Raw genomic sequence first — 21,217 nt, 5'->3', positions numbered from 1 at the left:
CATGTTTCATTAGAATTTATTCCTATGGGGTGCCTGGGTGGCTCAGTTGTTAAGTGTCTGCCTTCGGCTCAGGTCATGATCCCAGGGACCTGGGATTGAGCCCCACGTCGGGCTCTCTGCTCAGTGGGAAGCCTGCTTCTCCCTCTCCCGCTCCCCCTGCTTGTGTTCCCTCTCTAGCTGTGTCTCTCTCTGTCAAATAAATAAATAAAATCTTAAAAAAAAAAAAAGAATTTATTCCGATGTATTTGATTTATTTTGTTTTAGTATTTTTTAAGATTTTATTTATTGAGAGAGAGAGAGCACACATGCGCATGAGCTGGGGGAGGGGTAGAGGGAGAGGGAGAAAGAGAATCATAAGCAGACTCTGTGCTGAGCACGAAGCCTGACATGGGGCTCAATCTCACGACCCTGAGATATCTAAATCAAGAGTTGGACGCTCAACCAACTGAGCCACCCAGGCCTCCCTATTTTGATGCTATTATAAATAATATTGTTTTTTACATTTCATTTTCTAATTTATTGTGTTTATTAAAATACAGTGGATTTTTTAATACTGATCTTATATCAAGCCATTTTGTTAAATTCACTTATTCCAGTAATTTATTTGTAGATTCTTTGGGGGGTTTTTTGGGTTTTTAAAAAAAAGACTTATTTATTTATTTTAGAGAGAGAGCAGGAGAGGCAGAGGGGGAGAGGGAGAGAGAGAATCTCAAGTAGACTCCTTCTGAGCCTAACTCAGGGCTCGATCTCACAACCATGAGATCACAACCTGAGCTGAAACCAAGGGTCCAATGCCCCCCAGGTGCCCCTGTAGATCCTTTTGGGTGTTAAATATGCACAATCATGTCTTTTGCAAATAAAGACATTTTTACTTATTCCTTTTCAATCTTTATATAGTTAATTTCTTTTTTTTTTTTTTAAAGATTTAATTTATTTGATAGAGACACAGTGAGAGAGGGAACACAAGCAGGGGGAGTGAGAGAGGGAGAAGCAGGCTTCCCGCCGAGCAGGGAGCCCGATGCGGGGCTCAGTCCCAGGCCTCCGGGATCATGACCTGAGCTGAAGGCAGACACTTAACGACTGAGCCACTCAGGCGCCCCAGTTAATTTCTTTTTAAGCCTTATTCTTGTCTTTCTAGTACAAGGTTGAATACAAGTGATGATAATAGAAATCCTTTTCTTATACCTCACCTGAAGGAGAAAGTACTCAATATTTCACCATTGAGTTTGGATTTAACTATAAGATTTTTAGACACACTGTTTGTTAGAATAAGGAAGTTCTGTTTTTGGTTTCCTCAGAGTTTTTAATCATACATAGATATTATACTTTGTGAAATGCTTTTTCTACATCTAGTGAGATAATATAATTTTCTTCTTTAATTCTATTAAAGGGGTGAATTATGTTGACCTATTTATCAATGTTTAATCTTAGATTCCTGAGATAATTCCCACCTGGTCATAAAATACTATCCTTTAATATGTCTCTGGATTCAATTTTTTTTTTTTTTTAAGATTTTATTTATTTATTTGACAGAGACAGAGATAGTAAGAGCAGGAACACAAGCAGGGGGAGTGAGAGAAGGAAAGCAGGCTTCCCGCCGAGCAGGGAGCCCAATGTGGGACTTGATGCCAGGACCTGGGATCATGACCTGAGCCGAAGGCAGACGCTTAACGACTGAACCACCCAGGCGCCCTGGATTCAATTTGTTAATATTTAGTATTTTTGAATGTGCATTAGTGGAGAGATAATTGGCCTGAACTTTTCCTTTCATGTACTGTCTCGGTCAGGTTTTGGCATCAATATTATGCTCTCATAAAATGAGTTGGGAAGTGAGTCTTCATTTTCTGTTCTCTGGAAGAGTTTAGGATTGCTGTTATTCTTACTTAAATGTTTGGGAAAATATACCAGTAAAGCAACCTGGCTTTGGGGTTTCTTTGTAGCTGGTTTTTAATTGTAAATTCAATTTTTTTTTTTAAGATTTTATTTATTTATTTGACAGAGAGACACAGTGAGAGAGGGAACACAAGCAGGGGGAGTGGGAGAGGGAGAAGCAGGCGCTCTGCTGAGCAGGGAGCCCGATGCGGGGCTCAATCCCAGGACCCTGGGATCATGACCTAAGCCAAAGGCAGACGTTTAATGACTGAGCCACCCAGGCTATAAATTCAATTTCTTTAATAGATATAAGAAAATCTGAATAATCCTATTTTTAGTGTCGTTTTTTTTAGTTTTATGAAGTTCACATACCATACAATTCATACATTTAAAGTATACAGTTCAGTGTTGTACAGTCATCACTACAATCAATTTTAGAATATTTTCATCACCTAAAAAAACAAAACCCAAAAAAACTCTGTACCATTAGCTATCAGCCCCCTAATCCCAACATACCCCACCCAGGCCAAAAGCAACCACTAACTTTGTCACTATAGATGGGCCTAGTTTGCACATTTCAAATAAATGAAATTGTATAATATGTGGACTTTGTGACTGTTTCTTTCACTTAGCATCATGTTTTCCACGTTTCATTGTAAGGCTATACCGCATTGTGTTTATCCATTCACCAACTGATGGACATTTGGGTTGTTTCTGTCTTTTGACTATTGTGAATAGTGCTGCTCTTAACGTTCAAGACATATGTACATGTATACAAGATATGTTTTCCCTTTCCAATTTTTATGTCTTTCTTTTTCTTGCCTATTTGCTTGGGCTAGAACTTCCAGTATAATAAACAGAATTGGTTACAGCAGGCATCCTTGTTATTTTTGGAGGAGAACATCCTGTCTCTTAGCATTGTGTATGATGTTAGCTATGGGTTTATCATAAGCACTTTTTTTTCCCCAGTAAACTCTACCCCCAGCATGGGGCTCTCAAACTCACAACCCTGAGATCAAGAGTCGCATGCTCTACTGACTGAGCCAGCCAGGTACCCCATAAGTGCTTTTTGTTGTGTTGAGGAAGTTCCCTTTTATTCCTAGTTTGAGTGTTGTTGTTGTTGTTGTTTTTATCATGAAAGGGTATTGGATTTTGTCAAATGCTTTTTCTGTATCAACTGAGAACATCATGTGGTTTATTTCCTTCATTCTATTACTGTAGTATGTTACATAGATGGAGTTTCATTTGGTGAGCCACCTTCACATTCCTGGGATAAATCCTACTTGGTCATGGTGTATAATCATTTTAATATACTGCTATTCTGTTTGCTAGTATTTTGTTGAGTTTTGCATCTGTATTCATAAGGGATATTGATCTTTAGTCCTCTTGTGATTTCTTTGGCTTTAGTTCAAAGTAACTAGAATAAGAAGTGTTCTCTTTTCTATTTTTTTGGAAGAGCTAGAGAAGGATTTGTATTAATTCTTCTTAAACGTTTGGTAGAATTCGTCAGTGAAGCTGTCTGGTCCTAAGCTTTTCTTTATTGGGAGGTTTTTAATTACTAATTCAGTCTCCCTCTATGGATCTGTTCAGATTTTCTATTTCTTTTTAGGTCAACTTTAATAGTTTGTATGTTTCCAGGAATTTGTCCTTTCTTCTGGGTTATCTAATTTGTTGGTGTATAGTTGTTTATAGTACTCTCTGATATTTTTTTCTTTCTGTTTCTGAAATGTCAGTAGTAATGTCCCCCACTTTTATTTCTTATTTTAGTATATTTGAGTGTTGTTTTTTCTTGGTCTGCCTAAAGATTCATCAATTCTGTTGATTTTTCAAAGAACCAACTTTGTTTTGTTGATTCTATCTGTTGTTTTTCTGTTCTTTATTTTGTTGTTTTTTGTTTGCTCTAATCTTTATTATTTCTTTCCTTCTGCTAGTTTTGGGTTTAGTTCACACTTTTTCTAGTTCCTTAAGGTGTACGATTAGGTTATTGAATTGAGATCTTTTTAAATGTAGGTTTTACAGCTATAAATTTCCCTCTAAGCACTGCATTAGCTGTATCTCATGAGTTTTAGTATATGTTGTGTTTTCATTTTCATTTGTCTCAAAGTGTTTTGTAATTCCCTTGTTAGTATTCTTCGATCTTTGGGGAGTTTCTTTAGAGTGTGTTGTTTCATTTTCACGTATTTTTTAACTTCCAGTTTTCCTTCTCATTGATTCCTTGTTTCATTTTATTTTGGTCATAGGAGATACTTTATATAATTTTAACCTTTAATATGTATTGAGACTTATTTCGTGGCCTAATGTATAATCTATACTGGAGAGTGTTCCGTATGTACTTAAGAATGTGTATGCAGCAAGTGTTGGCCTGAGTGTTCTTGTAGATATCTTTGTATCTGTCTTGGTCTAGTTGATATAGTGTTGTTTAAGCGGCTTTTCCTGTATTGGTCTTCTATTTAGTAGTTCTATCCATTATGAAAGTGGGGCTTTAAAATCGCCAACTGTTATTGTTGAATTCTCTTTTTAATTCTGTCAGTTTTTGCTTCATGTATTTCTATTTTAGGTGTGTATGTTTATCATTGTTATATCATCTTCATGTATTGGCACTTCTACCATTATAAAATGTCCTTATTCTCTCCTATTTTTGTCTTAAAATCTATTTTCTCTAGTCCTACTATAGACAGTGCACGGCTTTGTCGGTTACTGCTTACATAGTATATTTTTCACCAGTCTTACTTTCAAGCTATTGTGTCTTTAAATGTAAAGTATGTCTAGCAGACAGGATACAATTGGATGTTTTGTTTTTTTTCTTAATCCATTCTGCCAGTCTTTGCCTTTTAAGTTTTTAGCTACTAACATTTAATGTGCTTACTGATAAGTAGCATGTATGCCTTCCATTTAGACATTTCTTTTCAGTATGTAATAAGTCCTTTTTGTTTTTCTACTTCACTATTACTTTTTTGTTGAATTAATATTTCCTAGTGTACCATTATAATGTACACTTGTGCCTTTACTACATTTTTTTTTATTTTATTATGTTAGTCACCATACATCATTATTTTTTAATATAGTGATCCATGATTCATTGTTTTCTATTAGTGGTTACCTTGTTGATTACCTTTAACATCTTAACTATGATAGTCTTGGTCAGATGAATCAACTTAATTTCAAGAATATTCTAAAATTTTCCTCCTCTATAGTTCCATCCCCTTCTGCTTTGTGCTGTTATTATCTAAATCACATGCTTATACATTGTGTGAGATTTCTAATTACTGCTTTATGCAGTTTTCTTGAAATCATAGGAGAAAAATAAATACAAAAAACACACTTATAGTGCCTTTTGTATATTCACCTTTGTAGTAACTTTTACCTACATAGTTTTCTTTATTCTAATGGACTCGAGTTATCATCTAATGTATTCTCATTACAACCTGAATGACTTCTCTGTTAATATTTCTTATATGGCAGATTTTCCCAGTCCTTGTTTATTTGGGAATGTCATGATTTCTTCTTCACTGTTGCTGAATGTTGAAGTCTTTTTTTTTTAATTTTAATTTTTTTAAATTAACATATAATGTATTATTTGTTTTAGGGGTACAGGTCTGTGATTCATCAATCTTACACAATTCACAGTGTTCACCACAGTACTTACCCTCCCCAGTGTCCATCACCCAGCCACCCCATCCCTCCCCTCCCACTCCACTCCAGCAACCCTCAGTTTGTTCCCTGAGATTAAGAGTTTCTTACAGTTTGTCTCCCGCTCTGGTTTCGTCTTGTTTCATTTTTCCCTCCCTTCCCCTATGAGCCTCTGTCTTGTTTCTCAAATTCCTCATATCAGTGAGATCATATGATACTTCTATTTCTCTGATTGACTTATTTTGCTAAGCATAACGCCCTCTAGTTCCATCCACATTGTTGCAAATGGCAAGATTTCATTTTTTTGATGGCTGCGTAATATTCCATTGTATATATATACCACATCTTCTTCATCCACTCATCTGTTGATGGACATCTAGGCTCTTTCCATAGTTTGGCTATTGTGGACATTGCTGCTATAAACATTGGGGTGCAGGTGCCCCTTCAGATCACTACATTTGTATCTTTGGGGTAAATACCCAGTAGTGCAATTGCTGGGTCACAGGGTAGCTCTGTTTTCAACTTTTTGAGGAACCTCCATACTGTTTTCCAGAGTGGCGGCACCAGCTTGCATTCCCACCAACAGTGTAGGAGGGTTCCCCTTTCTCCACATCCTTGTCAACATCTGTCATTTCCTGACTTGTTAATCTTAGCCATTCTGACCGGTGTGAGGTGGTATCTCATTGAGGTTTTGATTTGGATTTCCCTGATGCCAAGCGATGTTGAGCACTTTTTCATGTGTCTCTCGGCCATTTGGATGTCTTCTTTGCAGAAATGTCTGTTCATGTCTTCTGCCCATTTCTTGATTGGATTATTTGTTCTTCGGGTGTTGAGTCTGAGAAGTTCTTTATGGATTTTGGATACTAGCCCTTTATCTGAATTGTCATTTACAAACATCTTCTCCCATTCTGTCGGTTGTCTTTTGGTTTTGTTACTGTTTCCTTTGCTGTGCAAAAGGTTTTTATCTTGATGAAGTCCCAATAGTTCATTTTTGCCCTTGCTTCCCTTGCCTTTGGTGATGAGTCTAGGAGGAAGTTGCTGCTGCTGAGGTCGAAGAGGTTGCTGCCTGTGTTCTCCTTTAGGATTTTGATGGATTCCTGTCTCACATTTAGGTCTTTCATCCATTTTGAGTCTATATTTGTGTGTGGTGTAAGGAAATGGTCCAGTTTCATTCTTCTGCATGTGGCGGTCCAATTTTCCCAACAGCATTTGTTGAAGAGACTGTCTTTTTTCTATTGGACATTCTTTCCTGCTTTGTTGAAGATTAGTTGACCATAGAGTTGATTTCTGGGCTCTCTATTCTGTTCCATTGATCTATGTGTCTGTTTTTGTGCCAGTTACCATGCTGTCTTGATGACAGCTTTGTAATAGAGCTGGAAGTCCGGAATTGTGATGCTGCCAGCTTTACTTTTCTTTGTCAACATTCCTCTGGCTATTCGGGGTCTTTTCTGGTTCCATACAAATTTTAGGATTATTTGTTCCATTTCTTTGAAAAAAATGGATGGCATTTTGATTAGGGATTGCATTAAAGGTGTAGATTGCTCTAAGTAGCATAGACATTTTCACAATATTTGTTCTTCCAATCTGTGAGCATGGAACGTTTTTCCATTTCTTTGTGTCTTCCTCAATTTCTTTCATGAGTATTCTATAGTTTTCTGAGTACAGATCCTTTGCCTCTTTGGTTAGATTTATTCCTAGGTATCTTATGGTTTTGGGTGCAATTGTAAATGGGATCGACTCCTTAATTTCTCTTTGTTCTGTCTTGGTGGTGGTGTATAGGAATGCCACTGATTTCTGTGCATTGATTTTATATCCTGCCACTTTACTGAATTCCTGTATGAGTTCTAGCAGTTTTGGGGTGGAGTCTTTTGGGTTTTCCACATAAAGTATCATATCATCTGCAATGAGTGAGAGTTTGACTTCTTTGCCATGAAATGTTGAAGTCTTGATTGATAGGCCTTTCTTTCAGCATTTTAAATATGTCATACCACTGCTTTCTGATCTCCCTGGTTCCTGAAGACAAATCGACTGTTAGCTTTATTTGGGAGCCTTTAGAAGTGATAAGTCACTTCCCTTTTGCGGCTTCAAGATTCATTCTGTTTTTCTGCCCCTTCTGCTCTCTCCTCCTACTACTCCTCTCCTGTGGATGTTGCTATATTTGGATGTTGGATTGTATCCCACAGGTCACTGAGGCTTTTTGTTCATTTTCCCTATTTTTACTTTCTCTCCTCAGATTGTATCATCTCACTAGGTCTGTATTCAAATTTGGCTGATTCTCCTGCATGTTCAGATCTGCTATTGAGACCTCTAGGGAATTTTTCACTTTAATTATTGTACTTTCATATTTCAAATTTCAAATTTTCAAATTCCAGAATTTCAAAATTTCAGTTTGCTTTTTCATCAGATATGTATTATTTCTAATTCTTTATTCAGTGAGAATGTGTTCCCATACTTTATTTTGCTTCTTTAGATATGGTTTTCTTTAGTTATTTGTATGTATTTAGAACAGTTTATTGAAAGTCTTTGTCTAGGGGTGCCTGGGTGGCTCAGTTGGTTAAGTAGTCTGCCTTCAGCTCAGGTCATGATCCCAGGGTCCTGGGATGGAGCCCCGCATCAGGTTCCCTCCTCATTTGGGAGTCTGCTTCTCCCTCTCCCCCCCCCACTCGTGCTCTCTCTCTCAAATAAAGAAAATCCTTTTTTAAAAAAGTCTTTGTCTAGTAAGTCCAATGTCTGGACTTCCTCAGAGACAGTTTCTACACAGTTTCATACATAGTTTTGGGTTTGTTTGTTTTTCCTGTGTATGAGCCGTATTTTTTCATTTATTTGTATGTCTTAAATTTTTGTTAAAAACTTGACATTTAAAATAAAAGGTGTCAGTTTATCATCAGAATACCACTCCACCAGAGCTGTCATTTGTTTAGTGACTCTTTTGAACGGATTCTGTACAACCTGTGTTCTTTGTCATGTGTGTCCACTGAAGTCTCCACTCCATTAGCTAAATAGCCAGCTAATAATTGGACAATGATTTCCTTAAGTACTTGTAACCAGTAAGGCTCCAATCTTTGCCAAGATGCTCTATGTATAGGTTGGATGTTTGATTGTGTCCCGCAGTTCAGCAGTTAGCCTGGCATTTTACTACCTTGCGTTCACCTTCACTTTTCTTTCACAAAGCCTCAAGGTTAATGAGAGCCCAGTTTAGTACTTTCTCAGATGTTTCCTGAATATGCACATAGTCCAGGGCATGTGTGCCACCTTCTAGATTCCCAGAGAGATGTCTGAGCTTTTTAAAGCCCCTTCTGTATATATCATGCTCCAACTTTTCCTTTTAAGCTTTTTAATTACACTGTTGTTTCCTTTAATTGTTACAAACTGCCTGAGGTAGCCATGATGGTAAAGAATATCCCATGGGTTTTTCTTTCTTAACTAATGTCATGCCCCCAGAGAAAATGCTATTTGCAGTCGGTGAGCTTTGAGTTAGATCAAATGAAGACCGTTTTATGAATGGGATGTTCCACGGAGCTACCAGACAGGTCAAATAATGACAAATCTCTGGGGTTTATCTTCCAGTTTAACCTCAGTTTTAGGCACTAAGAACTTGCATCTCACCATTTAGGTATTTTCTTCCCTAGGAGAGACAGGGCAGATGGGTCTGGGTAGCATTTTGGTAGTGTCTGCTACTGCTGTCCCCTTACTACAAGAGATGCTGCCCATGGCCTCAAGTTATTTGTTTTATTGACCTTTCCCGAAATAAGTGATACAGATCTGAGTGATTTAAGCGGTGACTTTTCTTCCCCTACACTAGCCAGTACCACCTGCGGCAGGAAGGGACTTCCCCCAAATTCTCCCCCAATCCTTTCTGTGAACAGACTGGGTTCCTGGAGAAAATGTCACAAAAAGGTAGAAATCACACTATATCTGTGACATACACCACTCCTCAGGGACTTCACACACTAACATTTGTGCACATGTGGCCTTTAGCAGGTTGTTAAAATTTTTCTAGTTTTATCTTTCTGTCATCTTAATGAAGTTTGGTAGCATATGGTCCAGTAAGCAAACAAGTGGGTCCTGATTCTCCCTAGATGCCTATCTTTTTCCTGATTTCAAATTATTTGTTAAGCAATTTCATTTCTCTGATGAATTAAAAAAAAAAAAGACCTTAATTTTCAATCTGTCTAGCTTTGTTCTTGTTGTAAGGATGTTAGTATTGCTCTTTTCAGCTCTCTACACCTCTGAGCTAAAATCCAAAGCCACACTGTGTATGTTTGTAATCTTTTCTAATTTGGTGAGACTTGCTGTCTTTATTTTTAACATGCAAAATGCACTAGAAAATAATTTGTTATGATTATGTTATCCTATATGTTTCAGTTACTCAAATTGATTATTTATGTCATTTAAACCTTTTGTGTCAGTGGTCAGCAAACTTCATCTGTAAATGTCAGGTCGTAGGCTTTGTGGGAGATACGGTCTCTTTGGAAATACTGAACTCTACAGTGGTAGTGCTGTAGAAGCCCTGGGTGATACATAAACAAATGAACGAGACTGTGTTCCAGTAAAATCTTACCTACAAAACAAAACAAACGAACAAAAAACAGCAGGCCAGATTTTCCCTCTTGACTGTTGCTGACCCCTTTCTAAATCTCTTTTAGTTTTTTTCAGTCAGCTTGCCCTGAATTGAGAGTTGTGTTAAAATTACTTATAATTTTATAAAACTAATTATAGTTGTGGATCCATCTATCTCATTTTCTATCAACATTTGTTATATATAGTTGATTCTCACTATTCACATGGTTATTTTCTATAAAATCACCGTGAACATTAAATTAGCAAATACTGAGTCATTGCTCCTAGGGGAAATACAGTGTTGAGTTCCTTTGAGTTTCTAGTCAAAACATTTTGGTCTACCATTCAATACACAACCTTGTTTTATGTGTGTTTCTGTTTAAAAATACTTTATTTAATATATTGTTTCATGAACAAGAACTAACAGCCAACAACACCATAATTAATGCTTAAAGTTTATCTAACACACCTGGTCTCCCTAAGGCATATCACAACCTTCTTGCAGTCAGGAACACTAGACAGCATTTCTCATTACACAGGTGGGGGAACACAAGAAAAATCACAAAAATGCAAAGAATGTGCTAAGTAGTCTGCAAAAAGAACATTTGGCAAAGCATTATCTTGTTCAGCTCCAGCTGGTAAATGTGTTGGACACTCAAATCTTTTACCTTTCTGCGAGTGTCCATAAATACTGCAAAATCATGAGTATTTTTTTTAAAGATTTTATTTATTTATTTGACAGAGAGAGACAGAGCGAGAGAGGGAACACAAGCAGGGGGAATGGGAGAGGGAGAAGCAGGCTTCCCGCAGAGCAGTGAGCCCAATGTGGGGCTCGATCCCAGGACCCTGGGATCATGACCTGAGCTGAAGGCAGACACTTAACCATCTGAGCCACCCAGGCGCCCCTAAAGCACAGTTTCTGTACACTGTTGTTTCTTTGAGTTGGAACGCAAGCGATTAGACTTCCATGCAAAAGTGGGGCCGCAGTGCTAGCTTGATGAAACAAGTGGGGAGTCGTGTGCTGCCTTCTGCAGCGGCCTGAGGCTCCCTTGGAATTAGGTTTGGGGCTCCCTTGCAGTGCTCTCACGCACGCACACAACAAAATGCTTCCAGCCTCAGGAACGCCTATTTTCGCTGAAGCAGGAATTCTCTACAGAGTTGTTCCTTCGACTTAGGTGGTTGGCTTTAGGCCTGCAGGCACACACGGGGCAACGATACTAGCCTCGTAAACAAGAGGTGAGTTGACAGCTGTCTTCTGTACCGGCCTGTTTCTCCCTCGATTTTACCTATGGAACCCATCCCCAGGCTCTCACCCACAGTGCAGCGTAAACTGCTTCCTCCCACAGAGAGGTCGACGGTAGCTAAAGCACGGTTTCTTCTTTTTTTCTTTTTTTAAAGGTTTTATTTATTTATTTGACAGAGAGAGACACAGCCAGAGAGGGAACACAAGCAGAGGAAGTGGGAGAGGGAGAAGCAGACCTCCCACCGAGCAGGGAGCCCGATGCGGGGCTCGATCCCAGGACCTTGGGATCATGACCTGAGCCGAAGGCAGATGCCTAATGACTGAGCCACCCAGGCGCCCCAAAATCATGAGTATTTAAGTTAGAAGTATATTTTAGTGAGGTGAATTTGCAGATATAGAATCTGTGAATAATGAGAATTGACTATTTGCAAACTAGGTTTTCAAATGCACATCAACTTATGTTTTTTATATTTTCTGTTAAAAGGATCATAAATAGTTACTATGTTTTGTCATACTTTCTTACCTTGATTGTTTTTATGTTAATATAACCAACTTTCTTTTGGCTCATAATTATGTATATTTTTTTCTATCCTGTTATTTTCAATCTCCATATATCCCTCTCTCTTAATTGTGTTTTCTTTGTTGTTTTTATGCTGTTAGTCTTTCTTTTAATTGATTGGTTAGTCCAAAAGTTGGCAAATTTTGTCTGTAATGGATCAGATAGTAAATGTTTTCAGTTTTGATAGTTATAACGTCTGATAGGATTACTAGGCTATGCTGTTACAGCACGAAACCTACAATGAACAATACAGAATGATTGGGTATGTGTGATTATGTTGCAGGAAAACTTCTATTTATTAAAAAAGTGTCAAGCTAGATTTGGCCACAGGTAATAATTTGCTGACTCCTACCCTAGAATATGCCTAGGGTAGTATATTGGGGTGTTGGATAAAAATTGTAAGAAATTTATCATTTTTGCTTAAAAAATTTTTTTAAACAAAGTTTAATATATTTAAAATATGTGCATGGAACTCATAAGTATATAAAAATAAAGTTATAAATATTTTTACTCATTGAATACCTCCAAAATATAAGTTAAAGTTAGATTCAAAATATGCATCCTTTGTATACATTTGTTTTCAATTCTTTACAGTAAACCTAAGAATTGTTTTTAGGGGTATTTTCTATGTCACCTAATTCTGAACCCTTCAGATTGAGCAGAAATGTCCTGTTGCAGGCATCAGTGTCATTCAAGGACGTGACTGTGGAGTTCACCCAGGAGGAGTGGCGGCAGATGGGTCCTATTCAGAGGACCCTGTATAGAGATGTGATGCTGGAGAACTACAACAACCTAGTCTCAGTGGGTGAGCATATAAGTATAACTTACCCTCATCACAGCACATAGAAGGCATTTCCTTTTTATGCACCGATACAGATGAATATTTTATTTAGACTTTAATGTTATTGAGGTATTTCATTCAGGAGTATAAAATTAACTAAGCCCTTTTGAGGAATAAAAGAAGTGTTTTGTCAACTCCCCATGATAAGTTCAAATCAGGATCTTCAGGGTGCTGCTTCTGAAGCTGTATCTTTTTACGCTTTAGAAACTAAAAAGCCCATCATCCGTCCTAAATACTCCATTGTTCCCTGTTTACAGGGAACTGCATTTTCAAACCAGCAGTAATCTTCAAGTTGGAGCAAGGAGAGGAGCCTTGGTTCTTAGAGGAAGAAATCTCAAACCAGAGCCACCGAGGTGAGTTCCTGAGCACTAGCAGACAGAATTCTCTTGGGATATTTAAGACTCCAGAAGGTCAGTTTGGCATTAAACACCTTTGTATTTCAAGACTTTCCTTTTAAGCTCAAAGGCAAAAAAAGCACCAATCAAAAGAAAATGATTAATAAACTTGACTATATTAAAATTGAGAACTTTGTTTATAAAAGATACTGTTAAAAGGATGAGAAGACAAGCCATAGAGAAGCAGAATATGTATATAATACAAGTAACCTAGAAAGGATAAGTACTCTGAAAATGTAAAAACTTCCACTAGTCAGCGTAGGAAGAGGTGGCAACCCAATTGAAAAAGAAAAGACTGAACAGGAACTTTTAAATGGCCATTAAATCTTTGAAAATGTGTTCAGTCTCTCATTAGCTTTCACGGAATGCAAAATAAAATACAAAGTGAGATGAGAACACATGGTATGATGTGACACTAACAAATTTGGCAAAGCCAAGTCCTGATGAGGATGTGAAATATTAAAGAATCTTACTTACTGATGGAAAATGTAAGCTGGTAAAACCACTGTATAATCAGGAGGATGTTACCAAGTCAGGTTAAAGTTTTACATAATTTGCAACCAAGGAATTCTTTCCTAACTACATACCCTACAGAAAGGCATGATTATATTCCCTAGGATAAATAAAACAATATTTACTTATGGCAATATTGTTTGTTTTTGTTAAAAATTGGGCTCATCAGGAGTAGAATGAAGAAAGCATTATATTCCTCAAGGGATAATTAGCTACATAATCTTAAGCAAACGAAACCAAACAATATAAATATACATGTGTGGTTACATTTATGTAAATGTCAGAAATGAAAACTCAATTACATTTTTAGGAATTCATATATTGGTGATAAAACCACATAAAGAAAATCAAGGAAACAATTACATAAATATTAGAGGAGGGTAGTGAACTCTTAAGCATGAAGTTAGAGATAAGTAGGGATGTTTGCAGAGCCATTTTTGTGTTCTATTTCTTGATATATATTTTTTTTAATTCAAGTTAGTTACCATACAGTGTAGTATTGATTTCAGGTTGACATGGTTTCTAATTATACTAGTGTTCACTCTCTACTGTTAAACTGTACATATAAGTTTTATGAAGATATAAATTATGTTTCATAGTTAAGAGAGTGAAGAGATGAACCAAAAATAGCGGATGGTATTTACAACTCATTAAAACCCTCAAAGGATAGCCATCTGGAATGCATAAATGATTTGGACCTTTCTTAAGTGCCATCTTTGCAACAAGGCCTTCCATGATACCCCATTTAAAATAACACCCCTTGGGGCACCTCACTGGCTCAGTCGGTAGAGCATGCAACTCTTGATCTCAAGGTCATGAGTTCAAGCCCCACATTAGGCATAGAGCTTACATACATACATGCATACATAAAATACATATGTACATATTTTATACATATCAAATTGAAATGTGGAAATTTAGGATGAAGTGATCAAGTTCACTTACCATTCAATTTTGATAAAATAAAGGTACCACAGCAGGAATTGAGCAGTGAATCTAATTTAGTTGCAAGAATAGATTTTCCTTTTTTCAGTTTTACATTCGTTTGTATTTCTGTGACTTACAGATATAAGATGGGTTAGGTCCTGAGCTTCTTCATTTAATCATGAGGAAAGTTGTACTATCAATTTTGATTTGATATTGAAGAATTGAATGGAAATGAATATCAGCTTGGAAATAGTGGACTCTTGAGGATTCTATCAGTATAGCCTAGATAGTGTAGGACTATAATATATTTCCTCAAAGCAAACTCTTCCCCTGTTGGGCCTAGTCCATCAGTGTTCATTATCTCCTAATTCTTTTATTACTGTACTTAAGTTTATATAGTCCCATTGTGTTCATCCCATTATCTGGTTTTCCTGTTCCCTAAAATAACCACTCCTATAAAAGTCTCATTTCTATTCTTTCTCCACCCCAGTAGGAAAATGCAGTTTATCACAATCCAAATACAGATATGTATTTATTACCAGTTTCCTCTCTCATTTTCACTCTATCAATATTATTTTTAAAGGAGGGTGAGCATACATACACATAAATTATTTAATCTTGGAAAACCAAATAAACGAATGCAATATAGGCTATATATTTCCCATCCATAAGAAATGTAAGGTTCATAAGATGTTTTCAATTTATCTCTGTTTTAGAAGATTACAGAGATGATGACCTGATGAAGAGGAATAAGAAAATCCAAGATAAACACTTGCAGGAAATAATATTCATCGATAAGAAACCATTGACTGGAGAGGAAGAAGAAGTTTTGGGAAAACAGTTTAATCTGCACATAGCTCCTGTTTCAACAAAAATATCCTGTAAATATGACTCATGGGGAGTAAATTTGCAAAATATTTCCCAACTTATTAATAATAGACCCTATCCAACAAAAAAACCAAATTGCTATAGTGTATGTGAAAATTTGTCTTTCAAAATTAAGTTTGAGAGAACTCATACTGGAGAGGAGTTTCATGAATATAATAAAAATGGAAACGCTCTCAGTTATAAGGAAAATCTTCCTAAGAATCAAAAATGTCAAACTTTGGAGCAAGCTTTTAAATATGATGAAATTGGAAAAGCCTTCTATGGTGAGGCTGCTTGTGTTACATGTAAGAGTCTTCACACAAGAGAAAAATCCTATAAAGATGATGAATTTAGGGGAAAAAGTGAAAAAACAACTAGCTTTGACTATAAAAGAACTGGGGTAGGGGAGAAGCACTCTCCTCTTAACCAATGTGGGAAATCCTTCTGCAGGAAATCAGCTGTCAAGGAATACAATAAGTTTAACATGCCTGTGAAACAGAATGAATGTAATGCAAGTGGAAATAATTTCAACAGGAAGTCACACCTCACTCAGCTTCAGAGAATTGTCACGGAAGAGAACCCAGTGGTATGTAATGATAGAACACAAACTGGGGATAAGTCCTTCGAATATCATGAAAACAGGAAATCCTACCAGATGTCAGCCCACAAAGTACGCCAGAAAACTCACTCTGAGATAAAACCCTATAAATGTAATGAATGTGGTAAATCCTTCTTTCAAAAAGGACATCTCATTCAGCATCAGAGAACTCACACCGGAGAGAAACCATTTGAATGTAATGAATGTGGAAAAACATTCTCCCAGAAGTCACACCTCAGTACACATTGGAGAATTCACACAGCAGAGAAACCCTATAAGTGTAATGAATGTGGGAAAACATTTGTCCAGAAGTCAACCCTCAGGGGACATCAGAGAATTCATACAGGAGAGAAACCCTATAAATGTAGTGAATGTGGGAAAACTTTTGTTCAAAAGTCAACCCTCAGAGATCATCATAGAATTCACACAGGGGAGAAATCCTTTCAGTGTAATGAATGTGGGAAAACTTTTGGTCAGAAGTCAAACCTCAGGATACATCAGAGAACTCACAGTGGTGAGAAAACATATCAATGTAATGAATGTGAAAAATCCTTCTGGCGAAAAGACCATCTCATTCAACATCAGAAAACACACACAGGAGAGAAACCATTTAAATGTAGTGAGTGTGGGAAAACTTTTGCCCGGACATCAACCCTTAGAGTGCATCAGAGGATTCATACTGGGGAGAAACCATTTAAATGTAATGAATGTGGGAAGAAATTTGTCCGGAAGGCAATCCTTAGTGATCATCTGAGAATTCATACAGGGGAGAAACCTTTTCAGTGTAACAAATGTGGGAAAACTTTTGGCCAGAAATCAAACCTCAGAATACATCAGAGAATTCACGGTGGGGAGAAATCTTATGAATGTAATGAATTTGGGAAATTGTATAAGAAGTCAACTCTAAATGTTTGCCAGAGAATTCAGGGAGGGGGAAAACCCTATTGATACTATAATAACTATGGAAAATCCTTATGGCTGAAAAACCAAGCCATTTGACTGCAGTAAACCCACACAGGAGAAAAACCATATAAATATGAATGTAGGAAGAATTTTATCCAAAAAGCAACCTTGAAAGTATATCAGAGAATACACATGAGCTGATATTTCTTTCAAGGTACTATGGAAAGCCCTTTTGAATGAAGCCATGCCCTTTAGATAACTCACACAAAATTTCCTGGTCTCCCTTTCCTCCGAGTAGGTCTTTGGGACTGTGGATGCTCATATTTTATGCCACATCCATTTGTGACAAAACACCTCACTGACAAACTACTAGGGTGCTATCAGGATAAAATGGAGATGACCCAGGACAACCTTGAGTATCATGCTTTAACATGGCACAGCTTTTACAAGGGTGCCTGAAATATGTGGAACAAAATTCTCATTCACATCTTTACCTTTTGAACATTTTGTGATCAAGCAGTGATCTTGTATTCTGTTGACTCTTGCATGTTTAGGTCTGTTTCCTTTGGAACATAATTTAGCCATCCCTCTACTGGGGAGGTAGAAAGCTATTATGTAAGCCAGGCTTACATCAGTCAGTGGGTACAGCATTTATTAAAGAGTTGGTGTTGTGAGGAATTCCTCAAAGATCGTCAGAGAATTCATTTTAAAAAAATCTTTCAATGTACCGAAATAGATGATACCACCTGTTCCAGGGCTTTCGATGAACCTAAAAGATTGGAAGATTTTTGGTTGAAATGTGAGCACACCTCGTGCAAGTAAAGCAAATGCTTCTTTAATGTCATGAAGCCACTCTCCCTTCACACTTTGTCGTACCTCCATATACCCCAACATCAGCTGTTTCAGGGGAAAGAAATCTTCCTGTCTCCAATGGGGACCCATGGCCATTGGCACCCACCCAAGTATTCTGGGGAATGTTGAGGGAGGAAAAGGGTTCAAACTTTTATGGCTTTATGGGATACAGGTGCCCAGGTCAACATCTTATCACTTTACATGGAGGTAGGGAGTATCTAGATATAGAAAATGTTGTTAGGGCAAGGGTTACAGTAGGCAAGGGAAATGAATGTGACCCTGTGAATAAATGGGGCTCTTTTGGCCAGTGCAGTATACTGTGGCTACTTCTAAATCTGAAAGTGTAGTAGGAATGTGTTACATGCTATACTTCCCCTTCCAATAATTCAGTTCTCCCAGTCAGGAAGAGTTGTGTGTAAAGAAAATGCCTTTGAGGTCCCACAACCATTAATGACCACTTTGCGCTTCAGTCTCTGTAACTAGTCATTCTGTTGATTGGAATTTCTGGCAAAAGGAGATGCCCTTGGGGTGGGGGAGCAGGGTGGTTCGACTTGATACCCTAATAAGGCTACCAAGTATACGCCTTTTGTAAAGCAGCTCTTAGCTTACTCTTGGCTCCGCTGGCTAACAAGATACAGACACAAGCCTCAGGTGTAGAATGCACATGGTGTATTTAAGAATACAGCTGTCCTGGTCCCAGCAGTATCTCAGCTATGTATCAGATTGTAGCAGCTGTCCCTTACAGAGGAAACTTATCCCCCACTCTGCTGCCTGAAGCAAAGCTGCTGGCTCAGTAGGGCCCTCGATTCATAGAAGTCACTCTAATTGGGCCTGGTTCACTGACAGGCTAGTGGGAATCACTGGATACTGACTATTCAATCTCAGTGCCATTATGCAGACCCAAAAATTGATGGGGCTGCTCCTCTCAATGGGCAGGACACAAGGATGTTCTCAACACTGGCAGATAATTCCATTTGAAACTTGCGGCGTTTTAATTGACTCTGGTTCTTACTGTGCCCAGCTTTTTGACACACTGGTAGTAAAACTGCAGGCTGACAAAAGCACTCCTCTTTGGTGCTGTGAACTGTGGGGGGAAAGTCAGCTGCTAAGCACATCTGAGTTGTTAAACTAGATGCCCTTGGTGAGTGAGTATTCTATGATAATACTGACTAGAATCAAGCTGCTGAGCAAGCCTTCGCTATCCTGATTGCCAACATTGCTACCTGGATGCATCATCATTCTGACAGAGCAAAATATTCACCATCTTAACTGCATACAAAGTAAAAGTCTATATATCCAGTGCTTCCTTTGATGTCATTTGACCTAAGAATCTACATTTTTTCCCTTCTGTATTAATATCCAATTCCACATACCATTTGATAATTCACCCCTTTCCTACTGATTTTAAATATGTTCATATACTAAATTGTCATTCGTAAAGATATTGCACAAGACTGCTCATGACCCATTCCCTACATTCTGTTAGCAACATATCCTCCTCTTGGGATCAGGGCTAGCCTAAACCTCATATGAGCCAAAATACTCGATCCTTCTAGCCTGATTGTTAATTTTTCACTGAAGAGTGTTTCAATCAGGAAAACGAGAATAACCTCCTAGGACTTTGGAAATGGAGCATCACACGAGCTGCCAACACCCTTGCCAAGATGCATCTGCAAAAAAGAAGATAATAACTAGTTAGTGCTGTATTCCCTGAAAATAATCAAGAGGTTACTGTTTGTTTTTATAATAGGTGGTATATTATGAAGTCTTTTTTTTTTTTAAGATTTTATTTATTTGACACAGAGACAGCCAGAGAAGGAACACAAGCAGGGGGGAATGGGAGAGGGAGAAGCAGACTCCCCCTGAGCAGGGAGCCCGATGTGGGGCTTGATCCCAGGACCCTGGGATCATGACCTGAGCCGAAGGCAGACACTTAATGACTGAGCCACCCAGGTGCCCCATCTTTCATTCTTAAAACTTTTTCTCAGTTTCTTAATATATTTGAATCCTCTTCCTCATACCCCTTTGTATATATAATCTTTTATTTTATTTATTTATTCTTTTTAAAGATTTTATTTATTTGAGAGAGCGAGAATGAGAGAGAGAGCATATGAGAGGGAGGAGGGTCAGAGGGAGAAGCAGACTCCCCGCTGAGCAGGAAGCCCGATGCGGGACTCGATCCCGGGACTCCAGGATCATGACCTGAGCCGAAGGCAGTCGCTTAACCAACTGAGCCACCTAGGCGCCCCTGTATATATAATCTTTTAGAGTTATGATTGGGTTTGCTATTAAGTTCAAGATCATCTATCCACTAGAATGAATAAATTCACCCAGGTAGTCTGAGTCATTCATTGGCAGTCCAGGTGACAAAGTCCCATGATTGGGCACTTAGGCTTTATCTGCTGTCCCCTTGCTGGGGTAGGCCCACAGAACACCTCTCTGTATAATCATACATTATCAACTGGAGACCATGGTCTGTGCTATCGCCACGAATGCTCCCTTCTCCCTGCCTGGCTGATCGCCTTTCCAGGTAATGGGCTTTTATTCCAACAGATGGGTGCCACATCTAGGGATCCTGGAAGAGTCCATTTTCTGTCTGCCTGCCTGCTAAGGGTCTTTATGCTAATTTTAAAAAGCCTCCACTGAGGGCAGGAATTTTTATGTTTTGTTCATAATGTATCCCAAGTAACTGAAACAGACCCTCTACACATTAGGCACTCAGAAATACTTGCTGGAGGTGGATTTGTCAAAGTGGAATATGAACATGTTTTCTTTTGATCCTGCAAATGATCTTTTATGATTATTCATTTACTAAAAGGAAAATTAATTGCTGTGAGCTCCATTCAAAGACTCATGTTTTGGATATTTTCAAAAGTTGCTAGAAGAAACTTGTTCTTAATATTCAGAAGTATACACTACTGTTCTTCAAATATTTGTCACCCAAAATAAAATTTATTTTCAATAAACTAGAATTCCCAATCCAAAATTATGCCTACATATCAGTTCTTATTAACATTGTGGGGTGCAGGCATTTTTCTTTTTTTCCTTCTTTCTCTCTCTCAGCTTTGCTTTCACACAAATACTTTATAACTACTAATCCAAGCAATTTTGCAAAACAATAGTAATAGTAAATCAGATTTTTAAGACCAATGAAATGGGAAGGCACAGAAACTGTTTCTTGGGATCACCCCTTTACTCCATTGTACCAGTTGTTCCACTCATTTTTATTTCCAAATCATCCTCTTGGCAGCTCCAAAGAGAAGATTCTTTTTTCTCAGGTTCAAGAATCTACTGGGAGAGATGTCTGATACCAAAAGGGGCATAACACTTGTTCCGAGCTGCCTCCATATTGGTCTTTCCTTGCCAGGTGCATGATACTTTTTTTTCCCCTCACATTAAAGGTGTCCCTGGAAGCCCAGCAGAAATAATATACCATGCCCTTTTACTAGGGAAGCTT

The 21,217-nt window shown here is 37.9% G+C and overlaps 1 protein-coding gene across 17 annotated transcripts in view; it reads left to right on the top strand.

Annotated features, from left to right (window-relative positions):
- The window catches only part of ZNF510 (zinc finger protein 510), a 34,052-nt gene extending 13,306 nt beyond the window's left edge, over window positions 1-20,746 (top strand). For 15 of the 17 annotated variants that reach the window (XM_078062137.1, XM_078062138.1, XM_036115819.2 and 12 more), the window contains 3 exons: window positions 12,543-12,669; window positions 12,963-13,058; window positions 15,257-20,746. In XM_078062137.1, coding sequence (XP_077918263.1) covers window positions 12,600-12,669; window positions 12,963-13,058; window positions 15,257-16,953 — 1,863 coding nt within the window. In that variant the 5' untranslated portion in view covers window positions 12,543-12,599 and the 3' untranslated portion in view covers window positions 16,954-20,746. Of the gene's footprint in view, window positions 1-12,517; window positions 12,670-12,962; window positions 13,059-15,256 lie in introns of all 17 variants that reach the window. The other 2 variants (XM_078062130.1, XM_036115826.2) reach the window with 2 other exon arrangements.
- The last annotated feature ends 471 nt before the right edge of the window (window positions 20,747-21,217 follow it).

This window comes from Halichoerus grypus, chromosome 14 (assembly GCF_964656455.1).
Source record: "Halichoerus grypus chromosome 14, mHalGry1.hap1.1, whole genome shotgun sequence".
NCBI classification, from domain to species: domain Eukaryota; kingdom Metazoa; phylum Chordata; class Mammalia; order Carnivora; family Phocidae; genus Halichoerus; species Halichoerus grypus.
The sequence above is the reverse complement of the archived record's forward strand: the minus strand, read 5'-3'. Positions and strand labels throughout refer to the sequence as shown.